The sequence below is a fragment of the Pocillopora verrucosa genome, chromosome 4, assembly GCF_036669915.1.
Source record: "Pocillopora verrucosa isolate sample1 chromosome 4, ASM3666991v2, whole genome shotgun sequence".
NCBI lineage: Eukaryota > Metazoa > Cnidaria > Anthozoa > Scleractinia > Pocilloporidae > Pocillopora > Pocillopora verrucosa.
The window spans coordinates 3,179,698-3,200,594 of NC_089315.1; the positions used below are offsets into that span (position 1 = coordinate 3,179,698).

Here is a 20,897-nt window from a genome sequence, read left to right on the forward strand (position 1 = left end):
GGACGAAGTATGGGCTGTACCATGGATACTAAATAAACACAGTATGATTTTAAAAGATCCAATTTATATATCAGTATTTGGACAAAGAACTATCATTTTCTCAACGTTGCCTTCTTTTATAAAGGTCTTCATTGCGATTATTTCTATGCTTCTGACGTGACTATATTTGTTGATAGCTGCAAACAGTCTCTAGGTCTAGTTCAATTTTTTGTTTTAAAGTAGCTTACTGGGTGGCAGCTGGAGTTTTCAGTTTACAGATCCAGACATATTCTTCCTATCTCTTTAAGGAATTGTCTCTGGTGAATCTTTTCTGTCCGTTACCTCGTTGACTATTTCAACCCAGTGGAGGGTAAATATTTTGCTCCTTTTACAACGAGCCAGATTTTTCCCTTATGTCTTTACATCGCCAGCAGTAAAGAAATGAGCTTAGGGATGAATTAGGAATGTCACAGTCTCGGTTAGACGGTGTAACATAAGATGATACAATGCACCTTTTTCAATCGCCATGTCAGCCAGGGAGGTTGCCATGACTAACGAATTACAAAACACATAAGCGTCTCGCGTGTTTTCAGCGTTTGCGGTTGTTGCGTGGATCAGCTTTCCTTGTCATGCGCGTGAATCTCCATGTTCACTTTATTTTGCGCGTGTGAATGTGTCGTTCATTACGTCTTATTATCTTATATATCCTGAAATATAGTGCGATGTTTAACGCAAGGCTGAATCCAATGAGACCGGAAGTAATTGGAGAAAAAAATCGTCGTTTTATACTTTCAATGCTCTGCAGTTATCATTAAGGATAAGACACAAAGCCCAAATTGTGGTGACGATTGCTATAAGTCAAGTTTTTGTCATGCAGTTGTGTAGTTGAGGGAATAGACAATTGCAAAGCACCAAGGCAATCAGGCGAAGCGTTATTTAAGCGACAACAAACGCTTGATGTCTTGATTTCACATCGTTCTTCCTTAAAAACAGAATGAAGTAAAATCAATTCACAGTGGGGAGGGGGGCAGGCAATAATGTGATGGATCAGCAGGTGGTTATGATTAAAAAGGAAAAAGCAAGAATGAAAACAAAACAAAACATCCATAAATCGCAACTCTTATGGTTACCGAAATTATGTCCCGTCCTTTTTGATGTTTCTGGTAAATGCTGGCACTTTAATGGTTTGTTTCACTCACAAAATGTTATTTCTGCGCGAAAGTCGTTAAATAAAAAGAAAGAAAAAGAAAATAGAATAAAACATGCATAATAATTACATACGCACAAAATATCGCAACTGTCGCGATACTTAAGCAAAATTATGTATGGTCCCTTTTTGTCAAAGGTCAATGCAGGCATTAAAATGTCTAAGTTCCTGTTGGTTCACCTTCCACAAAATATTCCTCATGTGCGAAAGCCATTTCTTTAAGTGCAAGTTTTCATTCACGAGTGGATCGTTTCAAGCTTTTCCAAGTTAGTATTAACATACAAAACTCTATACTCTCTGGTAATTGAAAGCAAAAAAGTTCTAGATCATCTTTATCCATATTTAAACCCCATACACAACACCAACTTCACTCGTAATGTACAATTGCTCGTTATTATGTCCATTATTTAAATCAAACATATCACAACACAATCATATCGCAACAAAACTGGCATTGAAGAGGACTTCCTTCTCTTGAGTTAACGAGAAACTACTAGTCAGACTCTATGATGACTATTCACTAAAAACGAAACCATTTGGTTCCTTTTGTGAAATTATATGGATCCGTGTATTGAAAAAGCTTATGATATAACTTAGACACAACATGCGCCAGGTTGGTCAAAAATCTGTCGTTTATTGTGCTGGTCTCCTAGAAAACTGGAACACCTTCATGTGCTCATAAATGGCGCTTCACGAGACGAATTCCCATATTTTAATTTGTTAAAGGCCTTTGATTGGAGAAACGAAAAAGACGCTTTGACCACCGAAATCAACAATAAATATTTTATTTTTCTACCATTTAAGAATTTTTATGTTTAAAAGTAGTTTAACTAACTGGTTGCACCGTTTTAAGCCTTTATTTTTTGCTGCGCGGTAAAAGCGAAAGAACTTCAGAAATTCTCGATTAGATTTTCCCAAATTGCTCTCCAAGAAGAAAAAGGATCTTCCTCTGGTATACTAGCATTTTCTGATTTCGAATATAATCAAAACGAAATTGAAAAGCTCTGAAACATCAAGCGAGACAAGGAAGCCCCAATTTTCAAGTTTCCAAAAGGACAAATAGGAAATCGTGTCAGCATTTCAAACAGTGATGTCAGATTTCATTCGGTTCTGGTAGATTCTAGTCTCTTCCGTCCACATTTCGACAGTTCCATGAAACTTTGGACATTATCGTCCCTTTTCAGAAGCTTCTGTCCGACTTCGGATGCAGTCGTCGAATTCTGACGCTATCGTCAAAATTCGGACGCTATCGTCCACTTTTCGGACGTTATCGCCCAAGTTAGATGCAATCGTTTGATCCGCCGTCAGACTCTTTTGTCTGGTTTTGGTCACTTCTGTCCAATTTCGAACGTTATTGTCTAAATTCGGAGACAGATGCTAACAACAGGGCAGCACCAAGTCTGATAAATAGCCTGGACGTGTTTGGAAGTATCTGCTAAGTCTTCGTAAGTTCTCCCGGAGAACATTCATCATCTCATGAAATGTCAATGGCAATTTCGACGATATCAATGGCCACAAAAGGCACAATTCATTCCAGCGAAATACTTGAATTTTTTTTCGTATACACTTTGTTGAAAACTTCGTCGAAGTCATCCATTTAGATATGTGAATAAGCAAGTAAATGACGTTGTTAACCACAAAATGGGTGTCCTGTGCAAGTTCTCTTCATTAGTATTCACCAGTCATAAATTTGTAACAAATGACATTTAATGTCTATTTGCATAATTATTTTAGAGAGGGCGCTCGAAATGACATTAGCATCTTGAAGAGGCATTGGCCAGAGGCAACGAAATCGCTTTCTCTTTAATCTGAGAAAAAACAAAAGGGTTTTGCCATGGAATCTGACGATAGCAATGAAGCGGGTAAAGCGGCTAAGAATGAAGAACCTGCTGAAAATGGCAGTGAACGGCTTATCACAATCGTGGCGTTTTTCGCATTTGGTTTTATCTTGTACTCCGTCTATTCTTTGCTGATTGCCGCCGCTGAAGACATTCTACGCGGCAGTGACATTCCAACTTCAGCCGTGATATCATGTATTGTCGGACCGTACGTGTTTATAACTCTCATATCTCCGTATTTTGCTCAGAACGTTCCGTACCTGCCTCGTGTTATAGTGGTGTTTATACTGTACGAAGCAGGATTGTTTAGTTTGGTTTACGTAACAGACGTTCGAGCGAAGTTACTCTCTGTTTGCTTGGTATCGTTTGCCTTCGGCGTGGGTGAAATGTCGAGTATAGCCATGACATCGTTTTATAATCCTGTGGTTGTTGGAGTATTTTCGGCGGGTACTGGTGTTGGATTCATAACAGCTCCCCTATATTACACAGGTATATGAAATATAACTGGTAAATAAGCTGTTTTTAACTGAATTCCGACTACAAATTCAAGCAAGCCCTTTTTAAAATTAAAGTAGTACTTACAAACGTTCTTTAAAGAAAATGTTTTAAGGCGCTAGGTCTAAAACCATGAAGTTAAATTAACTAAATTTCTTTTCAAATACCGAGGAATTGATAACATATGTCAAGGCCTAGCGATCGACTGCTCATTTGATTATGTGGCTAAATATTCTCAACAGATGTTCAATTAGTACTGGTGCGTGAGGACTCCCGATGTTAACCAAGTCATAAACCTTTAATTGTGCCCAAATTTCGGTGATTTTTGTATGTAGAATCTTAACACAATTGCAAAAACTAAAAGCAAACATCATATATATGTATTTTAAGGTTTGCACGAATTATATTGTTTTCCTGACGACTCTAACTAAAAATTCCGAGGAACATCTTTCGTTACCGCAACGACGATATAAACGCTTTTTGCGAAGAGTGGTTTTCAAATTTGTCGAATTATAAACGGTCTAATGCGTTCTCAGAATTTTCCCGTTATGACAGACTTGTATTGTTTGACAAACGGCTCAAGGCAGGTATTTAACACTTACGTTTGGTAAAAATCGATGAGGCAATTCACTGTGAATATGCAAATATAGGTAAATTGCAGCAACATTTGAAAATACTTCTGTTATTAAATTGTGTGCATTTCTTTTTAACTGCTTTTAAGTATCATATTTAGCTTAGAAATTCCCATAGCGAGTCTATCAGCGCTAAAATTGAATGGTAAAGTTTCCGCACAGCCCCATACTATTGTAAAACAAATCTGTTTTTCCAGTGGAAATGTATTGTTTTTGTCATTGTTTTCTCTATCTAAGAACTGAATGCATAATGTGGTATGGGGCTGTGCGGAAATTTTAGCAATTGAATGAGACTTCTATGTGAACAACACCCATTTTCAGTTACGGTAGCGATAGACCGCATTTCGAATATTCGTAGTTCAACTCAGTACACTAGGAGTGCAAACTAATTGATCACTATACGCGGCGAGCCTGAATGTACATTCTCTTTAACGTTTTGGTGTCTGCAATTACATGACGAGGTCAGGGTAAATTTTCCCCCTTCCTGTGTTTAATACATCGGGGTATAATTCCTGAGCCCAAAAGAAAATTAAATTATTTTAACATGAAGAGCTGGCAGCGGAGAGGCGAAGCTGGAAAGAAAACAAAGAAATTTACGACTCTAAAAAGAAAGAAAATTTGAAGGAAACGACACTTAACTCTCCTCGAGGGAATTTTTCTCCCAATAAAAAATATTTAAGAACCAGTTAAAAGACAAGGTGCTGTCTCCGACGAATTTGTGGTACGCGATGTGTTTGACGCTTGTGGTTAACAAGTTATGGGACAAACATAATATTTGCGGAGCCTTTAAAACAAAAACACGAAGCAGGAAGTTAATTGTTCAGTTTATGTATAATCTTTTCTTTTTTTCCTGAATACTTCCAGCAATGACCACATGGTTTTGTGTATCCTCCGAGAAAACGACTGTTACAGTAGCATTCCTTGTCGCGCTTAATTTGGTGTTTTACGCGCTGATGGAACGAAAACACAACCGGTCGACGTCAAGAACATCACGATGTAACTGCTTTAGTGGTGCACAGTATGAGAAAGTCGAGGAAAACAAAGATGAAGACAAAGAACAGACTGGTCCCTCCCCTCCCCTGTTGACGACAGCGGAGAAACTTCGAGCCATCAAGCAGATCTGTCCAACAGTACTTTGCGTAGTGATTTCGTGGATGTCCGAGTTCTTGGTGACACAAGGTGTCATCACGACCTACGCATTTCCTAACTCACCCTTCCCCCCAAGGGATCATTACCAATATTACATCACCTTGTTCCTGTTAGGCGAATTCATCGGTCGATCATACCTGGCTCTTATCTCACTGATCAATCAAGACCTCATTCCCAAAGTAACAGTTCACAAGTTGTGGCTACTGACCATCATAGAGGTCAGCATTCTGGTGTTTTGCCTTTTCGCTGCCTGGTATCGTTTCCTTCCGGACATAACATATTTATTGATTATCTCCTTCCTCGCTGGGCTAATAATTGGAATTATGTACGCAAACGTACTCCAAGTGTTCACTGATTCGTACGAGGTTCCCTTGCGCGAATTTGTTTTAGGGTTTGTCGCTGTGGCCACGGGTATGGGAATATTAATCGCTGGTTTACTTGGACTTGTGGTGGAACCATCTTTTAGAAAACATTGCATGACGATAACAGATTTATCAGAATATTGTTTCACAAGAACAGATCCGAATGCAATTTCTAACATCACTGCTTCGTGTCATAATTAAAATTCAATGATAAAGAGCTTAGAAGACCATGTGAGTCGCAGAAAATGATAGGAAAACAAAACAAAGCACTTGACAGAGGCTAAATTGTTGAGTGTTCATTTTCCTTTACCTTATTGTTTCTTCAAGAAGGCAATGTCCTCTTTAAAGCCTATTTGATTTTGATATTTAGGTAGAAAGACTTGGGAAGGTCTTACTGCTGTAAGAGCGAGGGAATGAATAAACAAATAAAATAGCGAAAGTCTACGCGAATAAGCGAGTTGATTATGTAACGATCATTTCGAAGCTTCAATATCCCACCCCGGGCAACCCCCACTCCCCCCTCCCGTCTCCCCGGGGTTCGTTCAAATTTCCGCTCCTCGGGGTCAAAATTGTGTTTAATGCCCCATTAAAGTGCCGGATTTTATCGTCCATTTTTTAACGCAAGATTAGCGACCGTGACGTTCCTGTAGCCTTTTTCTTCTGAGGCATCTGCTAGCGAAAGTGAACTCTTTTATCTTTATCCTTACCTTCCATATTAAAAGATAAAACACGTTTATTCCGCTGGAAAGACTTCACTTTCCGGTACAAATTCCCACCCCATTTAGGCAAGGTTCAAATTTCCAGCGCACGGCGCATTAAGAGGTGTGAGGCTTGTCCTGAGTGGGACAATCGTCGATGATGGTTACTGACTTATCGACAACAAGAGTGCACGTCAACATCACACTAAAGTGAGGAAACCAGATCTTGTGACTCGAATATGATAAAGTGTGTTATTCACTCTTAAAAGTTGGTTGATTTAGGCAATAAGAGCTACAAAAAAAGCCAAAACAATTCGAAAGACACCGTGTTTTCAAGAAGGCAAATTGTGTATAGACGGACAGATAGACGGAGATAAAACGACCACTCGACAATCTGACGAATATGCAGACTAAAAAATGGAGTAGCCAGACAAAAACATGAAAAGTGTTTCTTAAATAGATTTCATTTTAAACACGACTTTTTACAAGCATGTCTATCATTCTCTGACATTTGATGGAAAGAATGGAAGCCAATAGCCTTGGCCAAGATATGAAGTAAGTGAATTCGATAGACTTCACATAGCCGTGCTTACGCATGAGGTGAAAACTATCTTTCTAGGAAATCAAAGAAATTTGGATCTGTGAGTTTCATTTTAACTTAATGATTGGAAAGGCTCGGTGGCATTGAAAGTCAAACTCTGGTGGAATCTAGAAGAGAAAAAATAAACAAAAACATTACACAAGCAAAACAAAATTTTAAAAAATTCATTACCTGTTTACTAGTACAGCAGTAGTTTGGACCTATTTACATCGCCTATTGTAGCTAAAGAGTATCGAATCACCAGCTTCCCCCAGGCCAGCGGCCTGCATGTATTTACTTAGGATTCTCATTAACTCCTTGGGGCATCTCCTTTCAACCTGATTGGCCAATGGTTTGGTTTACTGTACTCAAAAAAAAAAAAAAGTTCTCTCCTTTCTACCGTTCTTATTTGTGAAAAGCTGCTAATGCTCACCTTGGAGTCATGTTTGTGGCCTCCAGCAGCCAGTTTAGTGACAACGAGATTTGTCTTCGTCACTTTTAGTAACAGTGCAACCTAAAAAAATGACCAACACAATCACAAACATTAGTAAGAAGAAAACCCTTTAAGAACCTTTAACTATTTTGATCCAAAAGCTAGTTTTAAGGGAGGAAACTTTGATGGGAGCCTACCTCTATTTTCTCTCCTTTTCGCTACAAAAGCAGCAAACGAAAGAAGATAAGCTGGTTGGGCTGCGTACAGATTCGAGAAGAATATCCACCTTTGATGGGAGAGGAGACTTATAAAAGATTGTCGCATGCGGAAAGTCTTATCAGGTGACTTAAAAACATTGGTACAAAGAAAATTGACGAGCTTTGCTAAATGGTGGTAGGCTGTCCCTCAGTGCAAATAAGTTGGTCATTTAGACCAGCCGACCACTGCAGTCGATCAGGTGAGCGAAGAAGCAGTGATTGCCAGGGAAAAGACCACCTCACTTTTCTTTGCCGTTTTATGGTGCGAGCTCGCTTTTTTACTCGTTTTCCCAGACCAACAACTAGCTCGGCACAGAGAGGGCAGAGCTGATTCAAAATGCTCGAAAGAAGCGTAAAAGTTGAAGCGCAAAGTAGTCGCTGGCTTAAACCACTCGCCATAAATCGGATAAAGAGATCAACAAACTACAATGCTTTGAAACGGCTGGTATCCTCACCTCACTATGTACATTATTAACAACTTCAAAAATGGACTTCGCTTGCTGAAATGAATTCGATGCCATCACAAACAGGTCTGTGTTCTGAAAATAATGAGACCAGAAAAATTTTCAGATTAATCACGACAGTTCCCCCGGCAAGACGGAGGAAATGTAAAACGTTCTATCTACTATAACGGAGACTCCAAATTTCCAAGAATTTGATGGTAGTTTGGCTTCACTTCAGACTTATACCAATTCTCCATTTTAACTCTGGAAATGGCTACAGATTGCTCCGGACTACTTTGTCTATTTGGGGTGCTTGTTGAAACTCAAGAGTTAACACTGCCAGCAAGATGTTAACATCTTTATTGAGAGAGTATCACTCTGCACGGCGGCCGGTAACGGGGGATGGATAGTCGCGTGGCAGCTTATTTGTGCGGCCTCACCGCCCTCGTTTATCTAAAAAACAAACACAAAAAACAAAAAAGAAGTGTTTCGAATGCAGCATTATTCAATGCTGGCAGGAGGAAACGTCCCAGATCTTATATTATCGTTCAGCAGTTCACCGCTTTTTTTCTCCAGTCATGATTAGCTCGTAATGAATACTCCGGAAAACAAATTGATCGCGCTCCCAGAGGGAGTTGAGTTTACATATGAACCAATTGCCAATTCAGGTGGTCTAGGTTTACCTTTAGAAATTCATGTTAGCTTGGCCAGAAGACCAGGTTCGCGTAACAAATACCCTGCATACCGCAAGGAACTGAATAACTGGAGAAAGAAATTGAGACTTCTTCCAGCAGGAGCAATGTTTACATAGCTGGAATTTGTTTTGGTATTAAACTTTCACCTGCGATGCATTCATCTTGGACAAGTTGCTATACTCCTTGTAATGCGCGTAATACATCGGCTGAGGGGTATCCACAGCTTGGAATGGCATGAAACGGCGCTCATAGCGGGTCTGTAATTATGAAATGAATAAAAAGATAATAAAAATTAGTTGACTGGCACTATGAAGTACAATTAATCATAAAGATCACAACAACACGGAGTTACAGTATATTCTGATTTTTCCAATATTTCCAACGAAACTTCTTAAGTACAGAAGTAAAGTTGAAAAAATATCTCCACAACGAATGGAGATATTAAATGCACCAACGGATGGCAGTAAAGTGAGCAAAAAAATTCCAATTATTAAGAAAGCAAATCGGACACTGTACTCCTGTCACCAATACACCGAACACACATGAAACCTCTGCGGTGTTGTATATTCCATGTATGCTTTGTGTCTCTGAAACAACTCACGGCCGAAACACGAGCAGGCTCTACTCATATGAATTCTTGATGTGATAGGTGAAACAACTAAGTTCACTGTTTCTTCAGGTGTGCTTACTTTCAAAACAACTTTTTTTTGTGGTAAATTTTGACTTCTTGGTACGCACCTGTTCGGAACCAAATTTATCCGCAGGCTTTCTTGTTTTGTTTTGCATTTCAAACCCCTCAATTGCCTGTCAAAAGAATAGGATTTCAGGAAAAACACGTTAGCTTAAGATAGCATGAATGCATGTATCTTTGAGAAATCGAAATAATCAACCCTTATCCCTTGGTATTGTGGAAATTTAACTTCTACAAATAGACATAGACTGCACTGCTGAGAGAGCACTGGGGCCATGCGCATTAACTTAAGACTGAGATCAAAAGACATCAAATTGGTATTGTTACCCTGAGATATCCTTGACACAGGTGCCTCATTCCTTGATATAAGTGCCACATTCCTTGGTGTTCCTGTATGGCTTTTTCACTCGCTAACAAAAACGAATTCAACTGTGTTTAATACACGAGAAGCAACACGGCTCTGTTCCACAGAGCAGTACAGAAACGGAACACGTATTCACCGGTTTTGGAGAAATTTTTGCCCTTATTCAGTGAATCACTTAAGGAAAACCGAGACTAACAAAGAGGAGCTTCTTCTCAGTACTCCATCAATGAACTTTATGTACAGCACGATGAAAGCTAAAACAACTTAAATATATTACCAAACGTAAATGTCCTGAGCGGTCATGCCCGAAGAGGAGAAGAGAGGGGGAAGGGAGAGAGTAAGGGATAGCTTTATTGTGACTGATTCAGAGAAGTCCATCGTACGGGGAAAATTTAAAACAAAAGCAAAAAAACCTAAGCTCGCTCTTTCTTACCCTTCTTTTTCTTTTTATTTTTCTTTCCACTCCGTCCACTTCTCTGCTCTGAAATAAATGAAGGAATGTAAGTTCGTTTGACCCTCAGACACACTAACATCAGCGGGTATTTACGTTCTCCTTACTGTTCTCCATACTTTTCCTTAGGTGCTGACAAGGAGAATTTGTTTAACAATCAAGAGCCTCTTTAGTAAGTGATCATTTCCTTTATTCTTGTGACCTGAATGTATGATTCAGGGGTGATATTGTGAGGAGAAATTACATGCTGGTCACTCGAAGGGGTCAAAGGGTTAATTTACAGGGATAGGGATAGTAACACCACAGTTACGCTTGTTAAAAAAAATACATGCAAAAATTTCAGCGTGGGGTTATTAACTAGGAGTACAATGATTAATTCTGTAAAAATAGTACTAAAAGTTTGAAAATAAAATGAAAGTTTATAAAAAGTGAAAAGATGATTTCTCATGGAAACTAGCATGGATAAGCAATCGTGAATTTAACAGACTGTAAACACTCTATTGCATTGACTATCTGAAAATTTACGAGGAATGGAGCAACGAGATCAACGAAATGCCTCCTAACTGAGAAATTCACCTTCAAATTCAGCCCTCAGACATTGTTTGGTTTGGTATTTTTCACGAAACTCTCCAGTAAACTCCTAGTTAAAAAACGCCACACTTTTGCTAGTGTGTAATTTACGACACACGATTGAAAATTGCTCTTCATTTTGTGTCTACCTACCCAGTGCAGTCTCTTGGGCCTGCAATAATTTTTCAGCACGATTAAGGCACGTCATGTGCCATCCGAACAAGAAGTCCAGGTACCTTAGAAGTCAAAAAAATACAATTCAAGCTTCGGAGGAAAAAACCCACTCCTCATCGGCGGTTTTGAGTTGCGATATCTTACCAGAAAACGTAGTGATACTCGTGCGGACTGTAGAGTTCCAACTCAAACCCAGACAACAGATATTGAATCATGATGTTTAGTGTATGGTACAACACCCATGAACCAAAACAGGCAAAGTGCTGACGCTAGAAAATACAGAAAGGAAAAAAAAAACATTAAGTCAGTATAAGTTTTTTCTTTCTTTGGTTTCTGGTCTTTAAAAACAAACAAAATGATTCTTGTCTTAGACTGGAAGAGCAGTGATATGGGTCCTATTGATAAGGTGTCTATTAAACTTTCATTAACGCAATTACCAATCAGCCAATCGCCAAAAAATTGAGGTCGAGGGAATGGCAAAAATGAACAGAATGCGAAAGCAACGAAGCAAACAATCTTCGTTTGTTTTCGACTCAGTAACTCATCGTTCTAATAATCACTTACTTTCAAAATTGTTCCTACCTGAGGCTCTACTTTGATTAACAAAGTATGAAGTTGCGCATCTACTTTGTCTGCCTGGAAATGAAAGAAAAGGGTCCTTTCTTAATCTGAATTACAACACAGCAAACCTTTTTCTTTAGTGTTAGTTTCCAACAAGTATTCCCCATCCAAAACTTCTAGCAGTTTCGCGCCCGTGCATGTAACTTCTAATCTTTTGCCTGTGGGCTATTAAAATTTAATCGATCGCATGAGGTATTTAGTTCACGAAGTATATAAGGTGACCTACTTCATCCTGAAGAGCAGCAAACTCCTCCAAAAGATGTGCCAACTTGTCTCTCTGCCGAGCACGATTGTGACCGAGAGCATGGATAATGGACTTTACAGGCTACAAAAAAAAACCAAACAAATAACAAAAAATAAAGTCGTGGAGTTACAAGCAGTACGCGTAAGTAGTAGCGCTAACAATGAGTGGTAAGTATCACTACAATTCACTGAAATCTGCAGTAAATGCAGCCCTATCACACAAGCGCCAAAAGAACCGAGATGGCGTTCCGTCCTTTCCATGCAGCTATATTATTTTTGTTGAGAAGTGCAAATATGCTTCCGATGGCCACAAGAAGAAGGCACAAATAATAACAGACGTTAGAAAGTTACTTTCGTAGAGATCAAGACCTACCCTGAAAGCTCTGTTAATAAAACTATCGGCTAGGTCACTTGCTTTGGGGTTGGTACTGAGTGAGGATCTGAGGCAAAAACAAACAAACATAAAAAAGCAACTCTTTATGAAAAGGTTCTCAGTAGGCCAGTCTTGTACCAGCAAATATGAAATATGAAAACAAGTGCAAGGTGGAGCTTCATGACTGTCTACAGTCATGTTTCTGTGTTCACTCATTGTAACTGATTAAGTCATTGGGAAGTTTCTGTAGGTCAATATGTCCAAAATGATTGGAAGACTACTGAGTAAATATGGCGCACGACGTGACCCGAATCGACTCAACAAAAACAATAAAGAAAGAATTCTTTTTTACTGTACATAACTACAAAACCATGTCTTGTATCCCCCCCCCCCCCGCCCCCCTGCGTCGTAGTCAACATTATGCTTACTTCTCAGCAATGGACGGCGGACTGTTAAATGCTTTGATTGCATCTCTGATTGTCTCGGCTCTTCCCAAAAGATTATTGTTGCGCCAAACAAGAAGCTGTACATGAAAGGAAAAACATCACGAATGTCACTCAACAAACGTATTTTGTTTGTAGCCTGTCAGTGACGCGGTATACGATGGCCTTGCGAGGCCAAAAGTAGGTGACTGACTACTGTAAGCGCAATCATGGCTGTGAAGCCTGTTGGACGGAAAACCGACTATAACGGGCTACTGTTAAAACACCCCTAGAAAGTCTCTCCTTTCTATAGAAAACTGCTTATGTCAAATTCACTGAGACTGTCTAGTCTTTTGAAATCATTTCCATCTCTTTTTTTTTTTTCTCTGTCAGGCACTTCGAGATGGGAGAACAAATAATCTGTGTTTATCCGTGCCGCTACCATTAACTGTGCTCCAAAATTGACGTAAATTTTCACTTTTCCATTCGCTACAAACTTCTGTCGAGGATAACGAAACTTTTCTGGAAACAATTCAGGAAAAGAAAGAATAATGGACAGGGATTTAGCGAGAACAGCGCTTCTTATTCCAAGTCAAGAAAGACAACAGATACGTGCGGAATACTAAAAAAACTAAAACACTTCATAAGTATCATTAAAACAACCAAACTACCTGTAAATATGAGCGTGTCAAAACACACGGCCGTTTCTTGCTGAATTCTGAAACGAAGTCCTGCAACAACACACTGTAACTGTTAAATTTGAAACGCTCTTTTATTTAGTGATCCGTCTAGACATCTTTTAATAAAGTAAATGAATTTGTTGCTGTTGTTCATTTACGTACTCTGCAGATTGACCTTCACGACTACTGCACTTTTTCTGGCAAATAAACCATTGCCACAGAGTTTTTTCGCAAGACTGAGAGATGCCAGCGAGCACGAAAAATTGGGAAACAAATTTCAATGACACTATTACACGTCAGTTTGGTATTACTAGTCCCCTGAGGGAAGCACAGGCGAAAATTGTTGTGAAAGGGGGTAAGAAACCGTGGTGCTGCGTCGGTGGGAGAGTATAACAGGGTAATTTGGTATTATTAACTGAGTTGATTACATAAATTGGCCATCGTAAAGAGTTTCAAAGCTGACGTTTCGAGCGTTAGCCCTTTGATCTAACAAAGGCCTGACGCTCGAAACGTCAGTTTTTAGATTCTTTACGGTGGCCAAGTTACGTTATCAACTCAGCTGAGAATACCAACTTACCCTGTACTAATTTCAACTTCGGCGCAGACAGACCCTTTTCATGACAAATACTAATAACAGTAAAAATGATCCCCCTGAGGTGCTTATCCGCTACAACTCCTGGTGTGACAGTGAATACGACTTCCAACTGAAGATAACTGATTGAGTTATAAGCATCAGAAATTTCTTGGCTATGATGGGTACAGTCACAGCTCAACAATTCAATGCAGTAATTTTCATGCAACGTTTTAAAAGTTCCACTTACAATTACAATGTGAAGCGACGCATAGTTCACTACATCGCAGATATGAAGAAATCTTTTGACCATTTCTTCGGTATAATCAATAGCCTGAAAGAAAGTAAACCTTTATAAGAATTTATATAATAAGCTGAAGTAGAGACGCAATTTGATCAGTTCTTATTAAACGTATAAAAGGACGTCTTATTGCAGCGTATAGATCACCCCTGATGAAGGCACTGGACGGGAGTGTCGAAACGTTGGGTCTATGAATTGTAACTTCTCGGTTACATTAATTAAATCTTTAAACCAGAGTAGCATCAAACCATGTCTGATTGTCCACCTGGTTGCCATGTGAACAGACGCATCGATGACGTCATCACTGACAACATTTTGCTTTTCCATGATGTCGCACATCTGTTTTGTCATAGATCACAGATGACGTCAGACTGTGGTAAGAACACCAGTGAGACACTCAGCTGCGCCTGTGTGACACTTTTTTTTATCTGACCACATTTTGACATCATCTGTGATCTTTTACTGCACAGACACATGGATTCTATTTGTTGAAAAATAAAATGTTATAAATCACACTCTTTGGTCAGACATGTAATCTCAATAGTTAATGTGGTGACAGATCTTACATCAAGTTTCTTTTGTCTGTGAATACCATGGTAGTTATCAATAAATATCTTTGCTTCTCACAAGCAGGACCTCACTGGTTTTTCGCACTAGCTGCGATTTCATCAAATTCTGATGGGATACTCAAACTACACATTTTAGCCAGTGGCGATTGGAACGGCAAGTAAATCGCAAAGTAACAGTATGTCAGCCTGATATGTAACCTAGCACTTATTCTTGAATCTACCAATTAAAACAGCGCAATGTATGCTTCTGTTTGTCCAAGCTAACAACTGCATGATATACCAGATGAAACACAATTTTGCATCTTTGTTAATTGATAACATTTATTTATTATTTACAACTGTTCACCTGGTATCGACCAAAAATGGCTGTATATCTCGGAAAGGATGGAGGTAAAAGTCTCTGATTGACCAGCGGTTCAAAACCCATTATACTACCTACAAGGACATCCAATAAATAAGAGTGTGTGAGTTGTTCTCTGAGTCTGACAAGTCTGATACACATCTTTCTGTTACCAGTAACCTAAAAGTATCTAACTATTAACTGTTTGATGAATACAAATTAAATCTAACACCAGTTCAAAATGTATGTCAGAAGAAAAACAATTCAATTCAAATCATTTAGAAAGTATGATGGGATACCTTGCCTGTTATCACCCGTGGATATTGGTTGAACACCTAACTCTACAGTCTTTCTGATTGGTTCAATCAGAGACAATGCAGTGCTTAATGACTGCTTGCCTGAGGCCACACCTGAACCCTAAAAATTGTGGATTTAAGAGTAACAATTCATTTAAGTAGTGCACTCATCACCCAAGAATGGTGTCACACTTGCCATTTCCAACAAAAAGTAAACAGGAATAAGACTAGTGTGTGCATAGCTACGAATTTTTCTTTGAGTGGTCAATCAAGTATCTCATGAGTGAGCGCAGCACCAAGAGAGATATAGAGTCAAACACTTGAAAACAATTTTCATATCTATGTTGTGGTTCAATTTTATCCTTGATTCAAATTTTATTTTCCTTTGTTTCAAACTCATTATCCTACATTACAATACCCAAAAACAAAAGAAAAGAGAATTTGAACCAAGGATAAAATTGAACCACAACATCTACAAGCAACCATGTAGGCCTTTAGTAACAACAAAATTTGATGATCTTTGATCAGAGAAGCGTGAAAGGCATGTGATGTGTCAGCAGCTGATTGGCAAAACCAAACACACACAATTTTTTTTGCAGTTTACATCATGATAACACTTAAACAATGCAAGGTGCTAAAATATCAATTGGAAGTAGCAAGCAAATGTCAATAATCAGTGCAAAAAATAGAAAATTGTTGAATTATTATTGAATTTTAGCATTAAGATTCCACACACCTCTGACTTTTCCAGTGCAACTAAAGTGAGGTAAAATGATTTATAGAACTTTAATCTTGCTAAAACAGCTTCATACTCCTTAACTTGGCTCTGCAAGGAAAAAGAAATATTGAGAAACAGATTCTTAAACATACATTTTTATCATCATTTTTTCATTCCCACTCTTATTGTCACCGTGAAAAGTGAGCACTATGACAATAAACATTACAGAAATAAACGCAATTACACTTTTTTTCACACCAATTTGTAGAGTACACCATACCTTCACTGTATCTAAGTCACATTTGGGTTCTTCTCTCAGTCTGGTCTTCAATGGCTAGAAAACAGATTTAAGAGACATACCTTAGGGTACAGTAAAATGAACATTGTGCGGAGGACTGGGATTTAAAAAGCTCTGGTTTATGATGATGTAACCCTTTAGCTCCCACAAGTTACCAATGCAGGGTTTCTCCTTACAATATCAATGTAATATCAAACAGATAAGTGATGAGAATTAAGAAATCTATTAATTAGGGGATTCTTAGTTGATCCAGTACCAACTTCTCCAAACTAACATCATGAGAATTGCATGGCAGAAAGTAAGGAAAACTACTCTTGAGATCTTGGGAGTGAAAGGGATTGTACCTTTAATTTTCTACCAACTTCATCTTCTGCCTCTTTCAGCATACCTATAGGAGATTGACATGAAAAAGATTTAAAGTGCTTATAATTATTATTATATTTGTTCATGATTTTGTGATTGTTATGACCTTTTAGTAACCTTCAAACTGAGAGGATACTGATCACAAACCTGCGGCTCTTGTCTCTGTCACTTGAGTTGCAAATTTAAATCCATAAGTAATTGCTTGAAAATCTTCCTGGAAAAAAAAATACAGGAATTTCCAAGAACATTCTCCCTGCCAAGCTTTAGTGCTTTGTGTCTTAATTCAGATGCACTTGGCCCAACGTTTAAATGTTGAGATTTTTTTTTATTAAATATGAACTTAATACTAGCCATGGTGATTTTCTCATAATGAAAAACCCAATTTGTCACTGAATCATCATCTTACCTCCTCAAATACTTGAGCTCTGTTAACAATAGACTTGATTAGGTCACAAGTTTTTAACATGGCTATACAAAATGCCTGAAAAGAGATGCAAGGCATCAGACTTTCCTCTTAAGTACAATAATTTTAATCAATACCTAATAAGGACTGCTCTTATTTGTCAAAATTTTATTACTGGTACTTTAATTGTACTGGTAACCCAAGAATATTACCTAACTTAATAGGCCAAACTTTCTAAAGGCTTGTTGATGTAGTATGATTCACTCTGATGAAGGACTAATGCTGGCCAATTTACTCAGTTGATAAGGTCAGATTATCTTGTTGGTGTAATAACCCACATTGAATGTTTAAAGAACACTGGAAAAGTTGTTAAATCACTCACCTTTAACAAGAGATTAACAAGCTTTTCAGAGCACTCTAAACATCCTACCTAGGTTTGGTTTAGTGGACAGTACCCCACCAATGGGAAGTGCAGTCTACTGCTTTTACACAGAATTTTTGAACATTGGAAATAAATTGACATGTGGTTCTTTCACAACAATTCCTAATCCCCTATTTACCCATAAAGTAACTTTAAAACTCTAAGTGTGGTATCAGTAGATGTATGTTAAGTGAGGTTGACAGTAAATTGTGCATTGCGCTCTTAAAAGAAACATGTTACCTTAAGGCAAGGGTCTTCAATGATGAAGGGATTATGCATGTAGAGACAAGTAAAAACGGTCTGTACCAGGGAATGTCCATCTAACCACGTAATCTGTATTTTAGACAAGAGTGAATGACAAAATAATGATAGGATGAGGCCTAAAATGGTGGAAGAATAATCTGGCTAACATAGAGACAAATAGCAGGTTTTAAAGATTCACAAAATAGTCAATTACATGAGGTTGCTGAATCACTGGGTGATTGAATGTTACTCGGCTACCTACTTTCATTGACAGAAGAACTAACAAGGAGATTGAATGACTGACTAACAGACTAAGACACATTGAATGCCCAACTGATTGAGTGACTGTTAAACTAGATCCTTGACTTGATCACCAAATGGAAAACTGGATGCTTGTCTGATTGACCTACTGATGGAGAGACTTATTAACTGGATAACTACTGGTAACAAATTAACTAGTTGTGTTACTTATTCACCAACACCTCCACTGACTGACTGATGCATGGATGCCAATGGACTGACAGACTGACTGACTGACTGACTAACTGATGGACTGAATAATTCTCTGACTGGTTTACTGGCTACCTGATGGCTAGCTAAGTAACTGAACAATTAACTAGCTAAATGGCTGTCTAGCTCACCAAATAGCCTAGTGACTGATTAACTGATCAAACCAAAAGAGAAAAATTAACACACAAACCAATTAAGAAAATATTGGCCAACTTATCAAGTTCAAATTTTGCAGTTGATATCATTTAAAGGTAAATGTACCTACCAAGCAAGCTATCAATTCATCCATGATACCAATAAGTTCTTTGGGAGTTAAATCTTTGATTCTTACAAGACCAGCCTTGGTAAGAAAAAAGGAAATCATGTCTTTTAGATGGGAATTACTCACCAGCTTTCTCCAGCAGTAGATTTTAACAAAATAGTAATAAGCTACTTATCCCATATTTAATTTTAGCATATGCATATCAGTACCAATATGGAAGCATTTTTCAAAGATATTCAATATATGAACAAGGCAGAAAAAAGTTGAGGTTTTTCACCAGGGAAAAATATACTGTGCAGTGGTATCCATCAAAAGAAAGGCAGTATTTTTAGGCAAAGGAAAGTTACATGCTGGTTTGCACTGGACATAAATATAGACAATAAGATCCCAACACTCACTTTAACTGCTGGCTCAAATTGAAGAACTTTCTTTGCTTTGTTACCAACATTCCAGCATCCATTTTGGGATCCATCATCTCAATTGCTGACATGGCTTCAAACAAGCCAATCTTGCATAAGGAAAAAATTAAAAGAAAAAGAGACTTTCTCAGACACTCTCCATTGAAAGCACAATCTGAAAATTTTGATTGCTGAAAATAGTACAATTATAATAAACTATGTACTTACATGTTGTCATGCACAGCCTCACCCAGTTTCAATTCTGTAAGAAAAACAGAAAATGAAAAGTTACCTCAGTCTGTTGACATGTTCATCATCCCTATTTTAATAATATTGTATGTTTAAGACCACACACTTAGAAAGGAGGGAAAGTCATTAATCTGCACCAATGACTTGTAGACTGTGTGTGCTTCAAGCCTGAAACTAGTGCAAATGTCTCAATTTCTTGGAAAACTTCAGCCTCTTGCACCTCAATCATCGTCAAATTAGGGTGAAAGTATTTAACACAACTTATTCTAATCAAATAGCATTGAATATCAACTACACTCCTTAAAGATGGCTGCTTAATTTCATAAAGCTTGCTAAGAACGGACTACAAGAAACAGAACATCTTGGTTAGATTACATTTTATACTAGAATGGTCTTACCAGATGCAGCCTCTGTAAAATTGTCTGTAATGTCTTCCCAGTTGTACTGAGGTTCATTTGCACCTGAAGGAAACAGGGAATGAAAGGTTACTGCATTTAACCCTTCAACTACCATGAGTGACCAAGACATAATTTCTCTTTATAATATTAACACAATATCAACCAGATAAGTGATGAGAATAATAAAAAATATTGATTTGGGGATAATTGGTTGATCCAACACTGAACTAACATTACAAAATTGTATGGTTGACAGTAAGGAGAATTAAAAATTGGATCTTGAGTAAAGGGTTAATAAACACATGTACTGCCCTGCTACACATTAATCACTCTAAGTGATAATTTAATGTTGACTGAGTGTTCCATTCCATTTGAGTTAGCAAATTAATGCTTAAAGTATCCAATTTCCATCTTTTTTAGAAAATCACCTAAGGTGTTGAAAACAATGTAATGCAGAACCACAAATGTTTAAATTTCAGATTTATACAGGTTGGCATCTTAACTGTGTTATAGACCAATCAAGTAACAACTACAATAAAAATGGGGAAATGTACAACTAATCAGGGTAGTGCACCACCCTTGGGCTTTAGGGTAACCTTACTTTGAGACATTTTTAATCTGATAAAAGTTACTTTGCCGAAGTTATAATCAATGAAAGAGGGGTAATTCACCTGGTGTACAATTGGTGATATTACACAAGAACAAAACCTGACCCTTTTGCAGAGACAGCTAACTGAAAAATGTCTCACCTGATATCGACTGCAAATTGCAAACTCTATTGCCATAACAAAGTAGGCACCTGATAACTACGCTCCACTACACTAGACTGATTTATGACAATCACTTATAAATGTTTTGACAATAACACAAGATAACAACTACGCAAAACAATTTCCTGACAACGTTAAATGAACTTTCACCGCCTTGAGTGGAGAATAATGGTCACATAAGTTTATGCCTTTCTAATCCAATTTATTTTCTGGTAAGCTTAAATTTTTTAAATTGAAGTCTGAGATAGATTTAAACCATATTGCACTGCATTCGATGGTTCAATGTATACTCACCCAACTTTGAAAGAGTCTTTGTAATAGATTCTACGCCACTGACAACTTCATTTGTGAGAGCGGACAGTTCATCGCTGCAAATTAACATCGATTTTTTCCACAAAGATTATAAAGTAGAACAGCACGCGTAGGTCAA

General features: G+C 38.0%; 2 protein-coding genes across 2 annotated transcripts; one reads left to right on the forward strand and one right to left on the reverse strand.

Annotated features, from left to right (window-relative positions):
* The first annotated feature begins 2,883 nt into the window (after positions 1–2,883).
* LOC131790151 (uncharacterized) lies at positions 2,884–6,105 on the forward strand. The gene is made up of 2 exons (XM_059107328.2): positions 2,884–3,513; positions 5,016–6,105. Exons 1-2 carry the CDS (start codon positions 3,021–3,023, stop codon positions 5,861–5,863), a joined length of 1,341 nt encoding a protein of 446 aa, XP_058963311.2. The 5' UTR covers positions 2,884–3,020; the 3' UTR covers positions 5,864–6,105.
* Positions 6,106–6,801: 696 nt separating this feature from the next.
* Positions 6,802–19,159, reverse strand: LOC131790138 (N-alpha-acetyltransferase 35, NatC auxiliary subunit). Its single transcript, XM_059107317.2, has 25 exons — positions 19,051–19,159; positions 18,656–18,730; positions 17,878–17,970; positions 17,220–17,294; positions 16,961–17,027; positions 16,795–16,838; positions 16,433–16,486; positions 16,171–16,260; positions 15,438–15,555; positions 15,145–15,233; positions 14,179–14,262; positions 13,349–13,408; positions 12,684–12,778; positions 12,256–12,322; positions 11,866–11,964; positions 11,601–11,654; positions 11,163–11,287; positions 10,998–11,080; positions 10,257–10,304; positions 9,787–9,869; positions 9,507–9,572; positions 8,915–9,025; positions 8,086–8,169; positions 7,374–7,454; positions 6,802–7,068 (listed from the first exon to the last, which is right to left on the reverse strand). The coding sequence occupies exons 2-25, from the start codon at positions 18,677–18,679 to the stop codon at positions 7,009–7,011; spliced, it is 1,854 nt and encodes a 617-aa protein (XP_058963300.2). The 5' UTR covers positions 18,680–18,730; positions 19,051–19,159; the 3' UTR covers positions 6,802–7,008.
* Between the last annotated feature and the right edge of the window lie 1,738 nt (positions 19,160–20,897).

Coding starts and splice junctions, on each gene's coding strand:
- LOC131790151 (XM_059107328.2), top strand. CDS start 3,021: ATGGAATCTGACGATAGCAATGAAGCGGGTAAAGCGGCTAAGAATGAA. Junction 3,514..5,015: donor AGCTCCCCTATATTACACAG/GTATATGAAATA, acceptor GAATACTTCCAG/CAATGACCACATGGTTTTGT.
- LOC131790138 (XM_059107317.2), bottom strand. CDS start 18,679: ATGGATGAATTGATAGCTTGCTTG. Junction 17,971..18,655: donor ATGAATTGATAGCTTGCTTG/GTAGGTACATTT, acceptor TCTAAAATACAG/ATTACGTGGTTAGATGGACA. Junction 11,965..12,255: donor TTATTAACAGAGCTTTCAGG/GTAGGTCTTGAT, acceptor TTTTTTTTGTAG/CCTGTAAAGTCCATTATCCA.